This window comes from Sorex araneus, chromosome 4 (genome assembly GCF_027595985.1).
Source record: "Sorex araneus isolate mSorAra2 chromosome 4, mSorAra2.pri, whole genome shotgun sequence".
Taxonomy (NCBI): Eukaryota; Metazoa; Chordata; class Mammalia; order Eulipotyphla; family Soricidae; genus Sorex; species Sorex araneus.
In genome coordinates, this window is record NC_073305.1 from 107,096,921 (window position 1) to 107,115,603 (window position 18,683).

The window sequence follows — 18,683 nt, forward strand, 5'->3', positions numbered from 1 at the left end:
AGATGATTAGCATACTGCTCAAAGAAATTGCCTCACGTACTTAAGGCCATAGCAAGGAAAGAAAGGGAAGATGAATTCAGTCATTGGCCTAAACCATAATCTATTTTTGTGATAAAATTGACAGCAGGAACACCATGATGTATCTAAGTGTCCAACTAACTTTTGTTCCTTAAAAAAATAAATAAAACTTTTATTTTAATACAAAACTTGTTTAAAACCCAATTAGTGGGATTTTGTTGTCTTGTGATTATGTTAGAAAAGAGAATGACAAAAAATCAATCTCCCTCTCTTCCTCTCTCTCTCTCTCTCTCTTCTCTCTCTCTCTTTTGCTCACTCGCTCACACTCTCTCTGGCAGTGCAGTGGTGGTGGTGGAAATTAAACCCAGGTCTTCATGACACATACAAAGCAAGAGTTCTACTGCTGTTACATTCTAGCCTAGACTACCAATCTTAAGACAGTTAAGAAAAACTTCATACCATAGTCAGAAAAAAATACTCATATATGTATTAAATGCTTAAAGTTTTAAACAGAGAAAAAAGTTTATTCATCTTTTCATTTTAAAGTGCATAAGATTTAGAGAGAAACTGCATTTAGACTGATATTTTTTCAGGATATTTTTTTCTTCAAGGATGGCACAACTTCATTGTGTTTATGACTGCAAGTATATTTTAAGATATCAGAATGGTTTCAGGCATTCAGAAATAAGCACACAGAACTGATCTTCTATTTACTAGCAGCAAAATAACTCTCTCCAAGGGACTTCTCATTCTAAAAGTACAATTACTGTTCTTTAAAAGTGTTCCATAAGTAAATACTCCGAATTTTTGTCAATTTTATTCACAGCTCTACCACTAGCAGAAAAGTGTTCTAACACAGTAGCGCCTTAAAAATATTTGATGAATATATGAAGTCAAGTTTTCCCCTAATGATTCTCTATGAAGACTTAACCTCATACAACAGCTTAACTGTCTCAAATCATTGTTAAGAGGGTCAGCAAAAATGGTCTCTCCATTTCAGGAGTCTATGCCATGACTGCAAGGAATCATGGGTTCTTGAAACAAATCTCAAAGGGGCAACCTAGGTTAGTCGGTCAGGTCAACCTGGAAGAAATATTTTTTGTCATCTCCATTATCTGAGAACATTCTTCCTTAAAATAGCCAGAGTGAGATATACTCATCTTCTTTAACTGATAGACAAAAATGAAGGGCTAGAGTCTTCATGAATAATTTTAACCCCTAGGTCTCAAGAATACATCAGATCTCAATCAGGCCGGCTACTAGAGAATGCCCAGACTAGGAGACTGTGTAAGGAAAGTTCTGGCTAAGATATAGTCAAGTGCAAATGCTGTGCAGCTCAGAACCTGGTCTGAGTGGTTGTGTCGGTCTAAAATACTCCCTAGGAAGCATCACAGCTCCGGCTTGGATTATCATGGGCACACCTAAGGCATCCACAAGTTACTGGGAAGTAGAACAACAATCCTGTGGTCCCTTTTTCAGGAAGCTGATTAAATGAGTTGGGTATCACTGAACAAAAGGCAATAGTATCAATTAATTTAACCTGGTAACCAGTAGGTAGCTTGGCTCCTCAGTATGTCCTCTCAGCACAGAGGAGCAAAGGCACATGTGCCGATTGCCACAACTTGGCTCTGAAGCTTCCACATGGAATTATGAACTGCCCATGCCTTTCTGTATGGAAAGTGACATTGGTAGAAGGATGCTCTTTGAAAGGGACCCCCTGCCCCTAAGGAAGTGGTGGTATCTAGCTATAGATGGTATAGATGGGTCAAGGGCCTTATCATAATCTCTCTCCTCTGTGCCAGCTTGTGTATGCCATGTTGGTCTCACCTCATCTGTCAAGGATCACCTTCTTGGACATTTCTGTAGCTCTAATCTAGCAGAATTTGAGATTATTTCTATTTCCATTTATTTCCATTTATTCCATTTCCAAAATGAAAATAAGTCCCAGGAATACATAGAAATTGTGAACTTGGATTTGGTGGCAGGCAAGGTCACTATTCAGCTACTATCTGGATGGGGACTGACAAAGAACCCAAGTATGCTCATCATTGACCACAAAAATTAATTGCCTCCCTATATATCAAGTCAAGGTCTTGAGAAAACTCTACTTGGAGCAAGGTCAAGTCATGTGAAAATTTCCAGAATTCCTATGCAGTTGTTTCTCTCCTCTCTATGTGAATACCCCAAAATACTGAAGAGCTAAAGTGATGCCAACCCTCTGGGGTTTCCAGAGAGGCATTCCAGGAGCATTGCTCTGGAGGACCTGAAAGCTACTCTGATTCAAAGGACTTATTCCCTTTTAACAAAGGTCTCATATAAGAGCTTTAAATAAAAAGTCTAGAAAATTAGTGCAAAAACAGTTTGCCTCTCTAACCAGTCTTAAAATATCACATGCTATATGCTAAAATCATTTTATAACTTCCTGCCTAAACGTACCAGTTATTTTTTCTATACTTTATATACAGAAAAGGAGGGATTTTCTTAAATTATTCCTTTCTGATAACTACTACAATAGATTTTCATCCTCACTACAAACAGTAGAGGCTGGGATAAAACTTTCACTCACCATCAGCCGTACTGACATGCAAATGTGTAGACCTCCTGGAAAGTTCTTCAGATTTCACAGCCTTCAAAATCTATAAATGATTGGACTATATTTACTGGGTCTAAAATAGATGAGACTGCTATTTTTTCCTCGATTCTCAAGAATTCATTTGAGACTCAGGATGTTAGGTTACATGACTATGAAAAGGAAAAAAAAAAGCTAAGGATTTCTCTCTATGTGTTGATTAAGTGTGAAAACTTGGAAAATGTAGCCAACGGAGTATTTCTCCAGGGTGGGGTGGGTAGGCTTTTATTTTTAAAATATTTTGTGTGTGGTGCTGGGGATCAAATCCAGAACTTTCCAAGGACTGCACTGTAGCCCTCAGTGCTAAACCTGGTGGGAGAGAGAGAAAAGGATCTCCAGTGAGAGACCCGGAAACAATGCCTTAGCACATTTCTGAGCACAATGAAATACATGGGAAGCACTTGTTGAAAACAGTGGATTTGGGGTTGGGGGGCAGTGGTGCAGGAGAGGGTGATTCTGGCCACGGCTGCTCTAAAAGAATTTTAAACTTTGAATTCTAGCTAAAAAAGCAACATAGAAGTCTAAGCTTGAGATGACATAGGACTATGACTATTCAGGTAGGATTGCTATAGTTTGCTGAATTCCTACTGCCTGAAATATAGGGTCCATGCCATTGGAATCTGAAAATATGTTTGTATTTTTATGAGACTTCTTAACAGCCTGACTATGTGCTTCCAAGAACTCAAACATTAAGTTGCTTATAATTCCCCCCTAAAAATATGGAGCTAAGTAGAAATGGCTTTCTTTGAAAAACTGAAAAGGAAAGACATGTATTAGCTCTTCTGGATAAACCGTTCTCTATGATTGCCACAAAAGGGCAGGTGAAAAGATGAATTTGAATCAGATAATTTTCATGGTTTTACAATTTGTAAGTAGCAATACCCAGGGAAAGTAATGAATATTCCTAAGAACTTTGCTTTAGAAAAAAAGGAGATAAAATTAATAGCTTCCTGTTATATTAAAAAAACAAAACACAACACTCCTTTGATGTTCACTTCTATCTTCTATCTTTCCATGCCTTCTTCATAACAAACATCCATTCGTCTTATTTTAGTCTCCTCTTTCTCTCTCTCTCTCTCTCTCTCTCTCTCTCTCTCTCTCTCTCTCTCTGTCTCTGTCTGTCTCTGTCTCTGTCCCTTCCTTCCCCACCAAGGCAAAGATTTCTGTCTTTTTTGTTTTGTTTAATGTTAAGTCCATTGAACTTAGATCAGTCTTTGATGCAACAGAAATGTACAATATATGTCTGTTTAAAAAAAAAAGAATCTTCTCTGCGTTAATTTTAGGGCTACTGTAAAAAGAGTATAAAATGTATGTGAAAGGACTGTGAATTTCCAAGTGAAATGACTATCACATTATTTTGGTATGTCTAAGTTTTACAATCTGTAAATATTAGATAGCAAAAGAGGATTTTCAAAAAAGGACTCGTTTTAGAACTGACATATAACTAGAATCAAGGCTGTGTATACTGAGTAGTGCAACTATTAATTCAGTGGGAAATTTATATATGTAATAAAATATTAAAAATAGAAATAAAAATAAGTAACAGACATTCTGGGGCTAAAATAATATGCATAGATGCCTGTTTAAGAAAAACATTTTATGTATTCTAACCACATATTCTAAACAATCTACCTGTATTTAGAGTAGAAGTTCCCCAAATTTATTTGCCCTACTGCCCTCTTTCCAGGGGAAAAAAATAATTACTTAGCGCTTTCCTGAAATTTTCCCTCTCCTTCCTTCCCTCACTTCCTTCTTTCCTTTCTTGATTTTTGGGCCATTCTCTGCAGTGCTCAGGGATTACTCCTGGCTCTGCACTCAGGGATCATTTTTGGAGGAACTTGGGGGGGCTATATATGATGACAGGGATTGAATCCAGGTTGGCTTCATGCAAGGCGGACAACTTATCTGCTGTACTATCACTTCGGCCCAAATTTACCTTCATTAAAAGAAAATAAAGTCCTCCTAATCTCACCTAGGCTACTACTGTGCCATTTAATTCTTCCAGCACCCCTGAGTGTGTGTGTATGTGTGTGCGTGTGCATGTGCATGCAGGCAATATTGCCCACTCCGATGTAGAAGGACTGCAAAGCCTCTTTCCCTACTCAAGGTGCACCATACATGCAATAATTTCTAGATTTTTTGACTTACAGATCAATTTAAATGGCAGTCCCTAAATAGAAACTCCACAGCATTAGTGCCCAAATGTAAAAATTCATTATTCTCTAGTCCACTGTCCCATAAATAATATTTTGCCTTTTTCTTTGAGAACTTTCAAACACTTATTTTTGGTTAGTTTCAGCATTTATTTATGACTTAACTTTGTATCACAAGTTTTACCTCCCAAGTTCTGTTAGATACTAAATACTGAGTAAATGGATACGGTCGGGGGAGAGACACACTTGGTTAAAGTAGTTTGTTTTTCTTTAAAACTGTTTCCTTAATATAGATTCTGTTAATGATACTCCATTTAGCAAAAAGAATGTTCTCATTTAAATCTGGTGTAAGGGGCTGTACTTGCCTTGTGTAAGAGATAGTACTTGCCTCGCATGTGGTCAACCTGAGCTCAATCTCCCGCACCACCTACAGTTCCCTGAGGCCTGGCAGGAGTGATCTCTAAACAAAACCAGGTGTTACCCCCAAACCAAAAATAAATAAACAAAATGTTATGAAAAATATTAGGGTTCTGCTATCCTTACAGACTTCTCTAAACTATTAACCACAATATGAATCTCCCAATTCAAACAGTCAGTAACTAGAGACTGTTTTTATCTCTTAAGACCAACTATCATTCAAGAGACGAAGTTTCAGTTTTTTCACATGCATTAAAGCTCTCTGCAAAAGATGCTGGGACCACTGGTGGTGGAAAATAGGCACTGGTGGAGGGATGGGCACTGGACCACTTTATAACTGAAATGCAAGCACGAAAGTTTGTAAGTCTATAACTGAAACTCAAGGTTATTCACTAATAATTTTTTTTAAAAAATGACAATATCTGTGATCATAGTCAATACCTCATTCCTGCCTTTTAGTTGGTCTCCTTTGAGAAGCCTGTGATCAGTTACTTATAGAAGATCCTTTATGTATTATCACAGAGGATTGAATGAAAACATCTTTTCCCATTTCTTTGCTTCTGGGAGATTTCTCTGTATTAATATGGAGTTTCTTTGAATAACTGTCTGATTTATTTTCCCAGGCTTCCAAGTGTTTCACTATTTAAACAAAAACCTTCAGTATTCCAAAATGTGTTTGTTCTGCCACAGTTTTAAACTTTAGTAATGAGTCCTTTAACAAAAATATTCAGAACCTAATAAATATTTACAGGAGAGAGTGCTGGGACACATGGCATGTATTGAATCCCTGATGAAATGGAGGTGCCCTTCGGTCCCTAACCTCTCCACATCACAAGTTCCAAGAGCTTAAATGTCCAGTCTGGTTGGCCAAGTGTTGACAGGAGAGGCCCTCAAGTGTCCCATTCACTCTTAAGAGCTGAGAGTTATTAAATTAACACAATTTAATTTCCCCACAGTGAAAATCACACTTTGTTCTTCGTAGATAACTGTTATCTCACTCTGCCCAGAAGGAACTCCAAGTTCCCACTCTAACAGACAACAGAGCTAACAGGTAGAGAGAAAAACAACAACAACATAGCCTGTGGAAAATGCCTCAACAGTGAACCAAATTGAAGTATATATAGACCCGAGAATACCAGACGGTGATACGTTTATCTCTAGTTCACATAGTCTCAACAACCATGTTTAGAAAAGTATTCATTCAGATCCAGAAGACAGAAGGAAAAAAAGAGGACAATCCTGTGAAAATAATTAAATGCAGGATGTCAAAGATAGACATACCTCCTGTTTAGTTACTTTGGATCCATCTTTGCCCTCTGTATTCTCTGGAGACTAGAAAAGAATTAGAAACAGTGAATTACATTCAAATTGAAGAAAAAAATACATTGGAGGGATATTTTAAAAAGAGCTCTTTTAATTCTCTGGACCACATAAATCAACAGATACTTTTCAAGGAAAAGTAAATCTGTAAGAGGATATGATTCAAACACACACACACACACACACACACACACACACACACATACACACACGCACGCACACACGACTGCATAACTACTCACATTTTAAAATTGGCAGAAGAGCTGACAAGACCTGTTCTCCATATGCATTCATTCAAAGAAATTTCCATTGATCTTCCATGATTCCAAAAGTGGCTAATGCAGAATAAGACCCAGCAGTGAGGGTCAGGAGTGCCAGAGAATCATTGCATTGTTCAGTCACTCTGCTTCTCTAAGATTCAGGCAGGACACCAGGAAACTCCAGGCTAAGCACCGAAGAATATTTTCATCCCACACTTTCCTAGTTTTAATTTCCAGCCCACTCCTTGATATGGCCTGCTAAATTCATCAGGGGTTACTAGTCTTCCAGTATCTTTACCCCTCTCTTGTAGGAGAAACAAGGACACTCCCAACACTACAGTGAATTTATTTCCCAACTTTGATCCACCCCTGGGGCAACAACTGTCCCTGCTTGTGATAGCTCCAAGCTGACTCCCTTACAGGTTGCAAATAGTGGAGAAATATACTTATATTTCTAGTGCATACCATATATCCCAATGTATTCTATTGGTCACCGATTTTGTAAAGAACATAAGGCAATTCAATTCCTCAAACTAGTTAAAATATTTTGAAACTATATAAAGCTGAAAGGTGAGTACCCAATCTCTGACACAAATGAAAAGAAGAGATGACTAGAGGTCTCTCAAGATTTAAAAAAACAGAAACAATAAACCAGCACTTGGTACAATGTTTATCTTAGCAGAATGAAACAGGGATGTGACAATGCCTTAACACAGTTTAGTTCAGCAGAAGACACTAAATTGGTAGAATATTTTAAAAAAAAACATTGGAAATATGAAAAAAAAATGTAAGTTTAAACATATAATGACCATGACCACATAATTCCAATTTGGGAACCAGAACTTAAAGAAATGTTTTGTAAAAATACTGTTTCCTCTGCACTACTTCCAATGTGGAATAACAATTCACAGCAGATCAATAGAAAAAAACAAATGTTTAAATGATTTGTGACTGTTAATACAATAACATGAAAAGTCATTTGGTGGGACTGGAGCAATAGTACAGTGGAAGGGCACTTACTTTGCACACAGCTGACTCAGGTTTAATCCCCAACACCCCATATGATCCCCTGAGCCTGATAGGAGTGATTCCTGAGCACAGAACTAGGAATAAGCCCTAAGCACTGCCAGATGTGGCCCTCCAAAACCAAATAAACAAAAGAGCAGTTTTGTTATGTAGGTATCTCCACATAACTTCAAATAAAATGAACAGAGATTAGAAAATAGTGATGTGTAAAACATACTCATACAACACGAAGCTATCACGTCTTTGGTAAAGACAAACACTCTTTTAAGACAAACGACATGGTAAACCTTCACTTCACGTTCAGGCAGTTCATTGTCTCTAGAATTCCCCATGCTGTGATGGTCACTGCTATTTCCCAATCTAACCAACTATGCTTGTTTGAGCATTCTCTCTCATGAAGGGAAACCAACCTCTTATCTGTTCTCCAGTTTTTTGCACAGGACTTTCTGGCTCATAGATTTTGTGTTTTATCTGCAGCTGAGGTAGAAACATCAAAATATTAGATTGCATCTGAAGGCTATCCCTAGATGGGCCACTCAGCTCAGTTCTCTCAGTTTCACAGCTACAAACCCAACCTTTCTGTTATTGTCTATATCTAGGAATGCTGGAATCTCATTCATATTGTGGGACACATACTTGATTTCAACACTTCGACGGGCATATTCTCTCATTGGAACTAAGCATTTAAAGCAACAGAACCTGACTATTGTGTATGCAAATGACATTAAGGAATTTAAACTAATGTAATGACATTATTTCCAGTACTTTTTTTGTTTTTACAGTGGAAGGTGGCAGGAACTATCGTCAAAAGAGCATTCTCTAAGCCCTGAATAAATACTAAACATATAAAATTTTGGATAAGTTGCAAAATACTGAAAAATAGAAATTTGAAAAGATATCATGTAATAAAGCAGGTTACAACTGGAAATGTTAATTGCTTTTAGATGAATAAACATTAAGAATTTAAGCATAAAGAGCTACAATTCTGGGCAAAGCAGGTTTTTCTAGTACTTTCCACAAAGGTTTTGATTAGCAAGCATGTCACAAATTTATAGTCAGGAACAACTTAACACATCTTTACCTTGGGTTCAGTATGGGAGGGCTGGCAGTGTTCAGTGTGGTATGAATACAAGTCATGTCACTAGCCAAAATCTTGGCTCTCTACTCATAAACTGTGTGACCTTGGGGCCGAGACTCAATCCCTGAATGACAGAGGATAAAGATATCTGACATAAATGGTGGATTAAGCAGAGAATTATAGTGAGCATTTCAGATGCTGAAGAGTATATCAGAACTGTTATACAGATGTGATGCAGCAAGAGATATAAAAATTTAGTAAATGGGTCTCCTGGTTTATCATATTATATGATAAATACAGAAAATGAAGGATAACTGGAATAGAAAAAAATACTCTGAAAGTATAAACTAAACCAAGGACAGTGGAAGAATGTGAAAACTGTTACAGATACCTGAGGCACTAGCCTACAATGCAACAAAGAGCTATCACTGTATCACTGTCATCCAGTTGTTCATCAATTTACTCGAGCAGATGCCAGTAATGTCTCCATTCGTCCCAGCCCTGAGATTTTAGCAGCCTCTCCTTATTCATCTTTCCCAACAATTGGAGGCTTCTTTCAGAGTCAGGGGAATGAGACCTGTTATTGTTACTGTTTTTGGCATATCGAATTCACCACATGGAGCTTGCCAGGCTCTGCCATGTGGGCGGGATACTCTTGGTAGCTTACCGGGCTTTCCGAGAGGCATATATATTTATTTCCCTCTAAGAGTAATAAAGAAAAGAACATGGAAAGATAGGTTGGTCAGGAGACACCAAAAACCGAGAAGCCCCACATGATCTACAGCACATTTCAGAAGCAGAAAGCAGGGGTACGGGTAGGAAGGCAATGACATAAGGACTGGAAATTTCCCCACATTTTTTTTTTTTTTTTTTTTTTTATTTTATTTTGAAAGTCATGAGACTGCAGATGAACATATGCACTAGTGAATGAATAAATGAAAACAAAACAAGCAAACACATACAATGAGAGAATGGTAATACAAGTACAGATCATTATGGAAATGTGACAAAATCTTAGAAACAATTCACAAAATATTACTTATTACTAGCCACTACCAAAATAAAAGATGCAGAACAATTTTTTATTTGTGTTTTTGGGTCCCATATAGCAGTGGACAGGGGTTACTCCTAGCTCTATGCTTGGAAGTGACCCCCTGGCATTTATCAAGGGTCCATATGTGATTCTGGAGATCTAACTGGGTGGAATATTATTTTTCAAGGATTGAGAAAACCTGTCACCTAGAATTCAGAGTAAAGGCAAAACAGGTATTACAGAATACAATTAAAAAGTAGTATTTTAAGCACAGCAGCCACACGTGTGTGGCCTCTACTCTGCTGCACGAGCACAATCCTGGAGGCCAACTGAACTACTTTGGACACAAGCAGGTCGCAAAAATGCCTCCAGACTGTGAACTGAGCCACTGCCCCATGTGGCGCCAGTGGGCAAGGGTTTCTCTCTCTAGGCTTTTCCATTTTATGAGCACCACAAAAGGGAAGTAGAATTTTCCCTGGATTTTATACAGAAATCCAAAACTGCGCGGCCGCGCGACCTAATATCTCTTAATTGTCAGCAATGTGAAACAGTTCATTTTTAGCAGGTCTGACTTTGGGAAGAAACTCCAAACAATAATAGTGAGGTTTTTTTTGAAATATTGAAGGTAATCAAAGTAGCAGCCATTTCTCTAGACTGTGAACTAAGCCATAGCCCGAGGCCAGCCGAGGAGAGGAAATATCCTTCTTTCTCGGTTATTTTCCCTTTTTGGGGAGAAACACGGCATGGTGTCTGCCATATTATGAGGTCTATTTAGCAGGCACAAACTTGGTGGCATGGGAAGGGGAAAAAAAAATTATGTACTTGGAACAGTGGGACGCTTGGGCAGTCTTGGGCCGATACCAGCACATGCTCCGCCGAGATTCAACCCGGGTGGCCACTTTTGTGCGGCCACTTTGCTGCTGATCAACCAGAATCCGGAGGCCAACTAGACTACTTCTGGTTACAGAAACTGCTTGCAGCCATGTCTCTAGACTGTGAACTAAGCCATAGCCCCACGCCGGCCAAGGATGGGAAATATCCTTCTTGCTCCGTTTTATTTTTTCCCTTGTCAGGTGGTGTGGCGTCAGCCATATTATGAAGACTATTAAGCAGGCACAAACTTGGTGGCACGGGAAGGAGGGAAAAGAAAAAGAAAAAAAAGAGTTATGTACTTGGAACAGTGGGACTTCATATCTCTTCATTCTCAGCAATGGAAAACTAATCATCAAATGCTTCGTTGGCAGTAGGGCTGTCTTTTTTGGGGGGAAACTCCAACAACAATAGTGAGTTTTGTGTTGAAATATGGAATGTGATCAAGGTAAAGAGAATATGAAGTGAAATGTATCAGTTACACAGGTGGGGGTGGGGGGCGGGGGGTGGGAGGTATACTGGGGTTTTGGTGGTGGAATATGGGCACTGGTGAAGGGATGTGTGTTTGAGTATTGTATAACTGAAACATAAGCCTGAAAACTTTGTAACTTTCCACATGGTGATTCAATAAAAAAAACAAAGTAATACTTTACCACCAATAAAATATTTTCTTTTACATGGATATATTATGAAAGTATTAAATCCAGCAGTAAGAAAAATGAAAATAATTATATGTATATAAAAAGCCACACAAAATAATAGTGGCAAAGGTAAATTATAATCTGTAAATCATACTTACTTTGTGTTTAAAATTTTAATAGAAATTCTAGGCCAGTGCTGTCCTATAGAAATGCTAATGTACAATTTTTAATTGTCTAATAGCCCCATTAAAATTTTTTCAAAAGTGAAATTAATATTTAATTTAACTAAGCATAGTTAAAATTTTATCATGTAAGTGTGTAATGTTTCAAAATCTTTTTTGTACATATTTTTCAAAATCTGGCATGTATTTTAACTATACAACTCCACCCTAAATGTTTTAAATACAGCTTATTTTCAATGCTAAATTTTCACCAGGCATATCTGTTCTTTATTTAGGGTTTAGAAAATATAATAAACTCACATAGCCAAGTTGTTATAAATATTACTTAAAAAGTTCTCCCAAAGGGGTCAGAGAGATAGTAGAACAGACAGTAGAACAGTTCAAGGGCATTTGCCTTGGACACGGCCAACCTGGGTTCAATCCCAGCATCCCATATGTTCCCTCAAGCACCGCCAGGAATAATTACTGAGCATAGAGCCAGGAGTAATTCCTGAGCAATGCCAGGTGTGTCCCCCCCCTCAGGTCCCCCAAAATAAACTTCTCCCAAACTAAATCTCATGCTAGCTTTAAAATTTATATGGATTAAAATAATTCACCTCCTTTTAAAAAGCGCTTAACAGATTCATGCAACTAGTATCTATCACACTGGACAGTATAGTCTAGAAAATGGCAGTTTAAAAAGATGAGAATCGAGTGTACAGATCAGAAGTTAAAGCATATTAAGGTTCTGGTTTTGTTCTAGAGGATGAATAATTTTAGGTTCTTAAAATAAAATTTAAAGATGGTCATTAAAATGTTATGAAAACATAATAAACTTCCTAACCTGGAGGAGTGGAATAAAGTAAATTGTGCTAATAAAAGGCAGGGAATCATAGAATACAACCAAGGAAAATACATCATTAGAAACTACAGTGAAAACATGAAAGTTCATAAGTTTGTAACTGTAACTCATGGTGATTCACTAATTTAAAAAAAAGAAACTACAGGATAAGCCACTGGAAACAGTCTATATATACAAGTATAAGAATATGCATATATATTCATTCATAATTATAGGAAGTGAGAGAAGAAAAAAAGATATATTTTTCCATTTTTATAAATTGTCATACAAAAATTTATATTAAAGACATAGATATGCACTGGTTGAACTCTACAAGAAGAAAACATCCAACCCCATCAGAAAATGGGGCAATGAAATGAAAAGAAACTTTCTCAAGGAAGAAATACGAATGGCCAAAAGGCACATGAAAAAATACTCTTCTTCACTAATCATCAGGGAGATGCAGATCAAAACAACTATGAGATACCACCTCACACCACAGAGACTGGCTCACATCCAAAAGAACAAAAGTGTTGGTGTGGATGTGGGGAGAAAGATACCCTCCTTCACTGCTGGTGGAAATGCCAACAGGTTCAGCCCTTTTGGAAAACAGTATGAACGCTTCTCAAAAAGTTAGAAATTGAGCTTCCATTGACCCAGCAATACCACTTCTGGGAATATAATCCCAGAGAGGCAAAAAAGTATAGTAGAAATGACACCTGCTCTTGTATGTAGAAATGACACCTGCTCTTGTATGTTCATCGCAGCACTATTTACAATAGCCAGAATCTAGAAAAAACCCGAGTGCCCGAGAACAGATGACTGGTTAAAGAAGCTTTGGTACATCTACATAATGGAATACTATGCAGCGGTTAGAAAAGACGAAGTCATGAAATTTGCATACAAGTAGATCAACATGGAAAATATCATGCTAAGTGAAGTGAGTCAGAAAGAGAGGGACAGCCATAGAAAGATTTCACTCATCTGTGGAATATAAAGAAACAGAATGGGAGACTAACACCCAAGAATAGTTGAGATAAATACCAGAAGGTTTGCTCCACGGCTTGGAAGCAGGCCGTACATGCTGGTAGAAAAGGCAGTTCAGATAGAGAAGGGAACACCAAGTAAAGGGGGTTTGGAGGATCTGCTCGGGATGGGAGATGAGTTCTAAAAGTAGACTATAGACTGAACACAATGGCCACTCAATACCTCTATTGCAAACCACAGCACCCAAAAGGAGAGAGATCGAGAGAGAGCAAAAGGGAATGCCCTGCCACAGAGGCAGGGTGGGTTCAGGGGGGTTGGGGTACGGGTGGTGGGAGGGATACTGGGATCATTGGTGGTGGACAATGGGCACTGGTGGACGGATGGGTACTCGATCACTGTATAACTGAAATGCAAGCACGAAAGTTTGTTAAGTCTACAACTGTACCACATGGTGTTTCACTAATAAAAAAATTTTAAAAATAAAGACATAGATATTATAAAAATATAAAGTTGTAGAAAAAAGGACACACACCCAGTTCATGATAATGGTTACCTCTCAGGACACTGACCAGCAAAAGCAACCAGAAGGTGTTTGGAAGCAAGTTTTCACGTTTTTATTTTACTTAAAAAAGTACACCTGAAACAAAATGACAAAATGTTCAAATTTGTGAAGGATTATGAATGAGTTTTAAATTAAGTTAAATATGCCCTATGACTTCTTACATTATTTTCTATAAATTGTTCCCAAACATAAAATTTGCCAATATGGTCAATGAAAAATTAAGGCTAAAAGCAAATGTAACCCACAAAGCCCAGTCTAACAGTCGCACTTCTGTTCTCAAACACAAACTCAACGGCTGGGTTTACTCAGAGAATTTTCTGTATTTTTTAAATGGCTTATAACTCTGTTTCATCCATGGCCTCTTCTTTTCCTGTAACACATATATAATCCATAATCACTTTCTTTGTGCTGCTATGCAGAAAACAGTGTTGGGCAAACTTGAGGGAAGAGTGAGCCCTCCAAACCAGGATTGCCAACTGTTGAGAGGTGTGGGAGTGGGCGGGGGGTTTTGGGTGGGTGCGTTGGGGTGTGGGGACAGTGATGTTGGGCCAAGAATTCCTCCAGCAGCTGAAGTTGGACTCATCTATCTTCTTTACACTAAGACACTTGCCTAGATCCTACACCGGCCACGGACACAAACAGATGGGCATAAGTGCACTTGCTTTCAGACTCAAAAAAGATCCATGATTCCTTGATAGGTAACCAAGAACTTTGGTTTTATAGGGCTTTATAGGGAACTTTCTGGAACACACAGAAGGAATAAATGGGGAAATTTATCCAAATAGTGGGTTTCTCTTGCAATAGTCATTATTGCCTTAAAAAAAAGCAGTACCTTGGGAGCCATCAGCCCAAGATATCAGGTAACACAAAAAAGTCCTATCGTTAATGACCACATTCTTTTGTGGTATATAAAAATAATATATAATAGAATGGTTGAAGACTGATATCTATGGCCAGGGAAAACAGGGGCTAGGAGGACTGGTCAATGGTTGAAACTAACCATAAATGTGTGTGGGGCTGAAGGTAGGTAAGAGACCAGTATGATAACAATAGCAGGGAATGGTCACGCTGGGAAAGATCTGAGTTTTAAAGTAGGTGAAGGGATATTCTTGATAATCTTTCAATATCAATATTGCAAACCACAATGCTGGGAGCGTAGAAGAGAGAGAGGGAGAGAGAGAGGGAGGGAGAGAGAGAGAGAGAGAAAGAGAGAGAAGAAAAGCACCTGCCATAGTGCCATAGACACAGGCAGGCAGGGGGTGGGGGTGGGGGGTGATGGGAGGGAACCTGGGACACTGATGCTGAGAAATGTACACAGGTGGAGGGATGGGTGTTGGAATACTATATAACTGAAATCTAATCATGAACATCTTTGTAATGGTCTATCTCACAGTGATTAAAAAAAAAATCCTATCACCTCTCAAAAATTTCTTGTGGACATTGTTAGCAGAAAAAGATATTTGAAGATGTGGCAGGAGTCCTCAGTGGTCCCTGGTGGCCCTTGGTGGCACGCTTGTTAGCCATACTCCAAGGAAACAGAGAGGGCTTAGAATTCACAGCAACCAGTGCTGGGCCTTGAAATAAGAATTTCAAGACACCTTTTGCCAGCAGATATAGAACACACCAAATTTCATCTCTTGGGTTACCTGTACTAATGTGTGAGAGCTGGGAGTGGCTATAACACTGCAAGGAAACTAAGCAATCACTTCTTTTAATCCAAGGAACGCTTTTGTTTTCTTTTGTTTTGTTTTGTTTTGTTTTGTTTGCGGGCCATACCTGTTAGTGCTATGAGCTTACTCCTGGCTCTACACTCAGGGGGTGACCCTAAGAGGGGCTGGATATTGAACCTGAGTCAGTGGAGTGCAAGGCGAGTGCCTTACCCACTGTACTATCTCTCCTGCCCAATAAAGGAAGATGCATTATTTTGTTTTGAGGTGACTTTTCTCTAACTGTTGACCAATTTTTGTTATTGTTTTCATTTGTACTTCTTAATTTGAATTTCAAAATTAATTTGTGTTTTTGTTACAAACCCAACATTGAGAAAATAAAGCAGTCGAATGGCAAACTGTTTAGCAGAAGAAAACTACTCTGAAAATTCCAAGTAACACATCTGGAGATAGAATTATGAGGTTTTGAAAATGAGAGGTAGTTTCCTTAAATTCAAATATTCCCACAGCACACAGATGCTGAAAATTTGATTCACAGTCACAAGACCAGCAAGACTGCTTTTCATTTCTTCTACAGGAGCATGTTTGGCATTCTCCAATACTACATTGTAAAATAAGTTTTAACAATTCAGCACTTGGAATTAAGTCAAAACAACCAGAAGATGTCAAATACCTACTCCTTTGTGCCTACTGATTTTCTCAATTCTAGAACACCAAGTTGCATGGAAATTAAGGTCATTTCTGGGGAGCTTGTCTTCCCAAAATATTTCGTTGCTTAAGATAAAAGTAATCAAGTAAAAAATCTTTAAAATTCTGTGGATGAGTTAAAATAAGTAACAAGTCCTCTTTTCTGAGGGGTACTTTCAGGGATAAAAGTTTACATTGCGTTCTGGAATAAAAGATAACAAACTGAAGTCCATGTTCAAGTATATCCAGTGAAATTTTATTGGAGTCACTGTTACTGTCATCCCGTTGATCAATGATTTGCTCATGTGGGCCCACTAATGTCTCCACTCATCCTAGCCCTGAGGTTTTAGCAGCCTCTTTTTACTCATCCTTCCAAACCATGGCACATTAGAGGCTCTTCAGGGTCAGGGGAATGAGACCCATCATTGTTACTGTATTTAACATATCAATACACCACAGGGAGCTTGTCAGGCTCTCCAGTGCAGGCAGTAAACTTTCGGTACCTTGCCAGGTTCTCCAAGAGGGAGAACGAGGCTATCAGATGTCTTCCAGGGGCATGGTTTTATAGTCTCTGGATGTTGGCCATTGATGGGATTACACAATGGTGGGGGCAGTTTCTGGGTGTGACTGCCTAGCTACTGGAAAATGGGGAATCTGGGTGGAAGAGGCCCAGTCCTGACCCAAGCAGCCTTGGAGATCTTGGCCCCGGGTCCTGCACACCTGGGTTCTTCTGCTGGTTCCTTCATGCTTGAGGCTCATCCAGACATGTGAAGAGTGGCCTTGAGCATGGCTGTGGCTGGGTTCCGGAGGTCTTCAACTGCCAAAGCTCTGCTTGGGGTAGGGGAGGGAAACTCAACCCTTATGTTTATTGGAGTAAACATACATAATTCAATAATGGGAGTAAATTTTTAATAAAAATTAAGTAATTTATGTATTTCACACATACCTATGATCTGAATTGTCTCTCATCTGCTTTAGCTTTTTCATTTGTTGTGGGTTTTATATGAATGGCATTAATTAAGAAGTCCCTGGCAGAAGGCAGAAGTCTGAATTCCAGCAGCTGTTATTTCATGTCTCTGGATTTGAGTTTTTTGATGAGTTAAGACTAAGATGGGGTTAAAGTTATCACTTGTGTTTACTTATCTGCCCATATACTTATTAATCACACTACAGAATTATCATGTTAATATTATAGGGACTGAGGTCTTGGAAAAAAAGAAAAGGGAAGGATACCTAGAGGGAAAATAATAATGAATTATGATCTGAATCATTTTATCTTTTTTACAATTCTATGTAGTTGGTAAAATACACAGAGCCCCATTTTATAAAGGAGGAATTATGATCAGAATTGTTCTGTCACTTGCCCAAGACTACTCAGATGACCAGGAAGATTACCAGCAGTCTTTTTATTTCATTTTATTTTTATTGAGTCACCATGAGATACACAATTACAAAGCTTTCATAATCTAGTTTCAGTCATACAATGTTCCAACACTCATCCCTCCACCAGTGTACATTTCCCACCACCAATGTCCCCAGTATCCCTCCTGTCACCCTCTCTCCCCCAGCCTGCCTCTATGGAAGGCACTTTTATTCTTTCTCTCTACTTTTGGGTATTCTGGTTTGCTATACAGATTCTCAGAGGCCACCTCGTTTAGTCCTTTACCATTGTCAGCACACATCTCCCATCCAGAGCTATCCTTTCTAACCATAATTGTCATAGTAGTCCCTTCTCTATCCCAACTGTCCTCTCCCCCAGCCCTTGAGGCAGCCTTCCAACGATGGACCAATCCTAGTGGCCTTTTTTTATATTGTCCTTGGGTGAAGGTTAGTCTCATACTATGTTTTTTTATATCCCAGAAAAGAATGAAATCATTCTATGTCTGTTCCTCCCCTTCTGATGCATTTCACTCAAAATGAAACTCTCCATGTGAGTTATCTATAAGTGAATTTATAAGTTATTTGTATGCAAATTTCATGGCTTCATTTTTTTTCTAACAGCTATATAGTATTCCATTGTGCAGATGTACACTGTTTGTTTAAACAGTTGCCTGTTCCTGGACACTTGGTTCGTTTCCAGATTTTGGCTACTGTAAACAGTCCAGTAGTCTTGGTGGGATTATGACACTGGGAAGCCGGACAGCGTTTCCCCCACCACTGCACCACTGGGAGACTGTACTTGTTTCCTGAGTTCAGACTTGGGGCATATCTAAGACACTTGAAGAGCTAAAGCCTTAGTCTGGGAAATACTTTAATTTGTAGGTCAGACAAGTAGTTTAATAGGTTGGAGCATATACTTTGCATGTAGGAGACCCTTGGTCAGTCCCTGACAC

General features: G+C 38.6%; 1 protein-coding gene across 2 annotated transcripts in view; it reads right to left on the reverse strand.

The window, feature by feature from the left end:
• Positions 1–18,683, reverse strand: part of HMGN3 (high mobility group nucleosomal binding domain 3) — a 34,429-nt gene that overhangs the window by 5,837 nt on the left and 9,909 nt on the right. The window contains exons 2-3 of one of the 2 annotated variants that reach the window (XM_055135363.1): positions 6,499–6,549; positions 2,585–2,654 (exon numbers count right to left, since the gene is read on the reverse strand). In XM_055135363.1, coding sequence (XP_054991338.1) covers positions 2,585–2,602 — 18 coding nt within the window. In that variant the 5' untranslated portion in view covers positions 2,603–2,654; positions 6,499–6,549. The remainder of the gene's footprint in view (positions 1–2,584; positions 2,655–6,498; positions 6,550–18,683) is intronic. The other variant, XM_055135364.1, reaches the window with a different exon arrangement.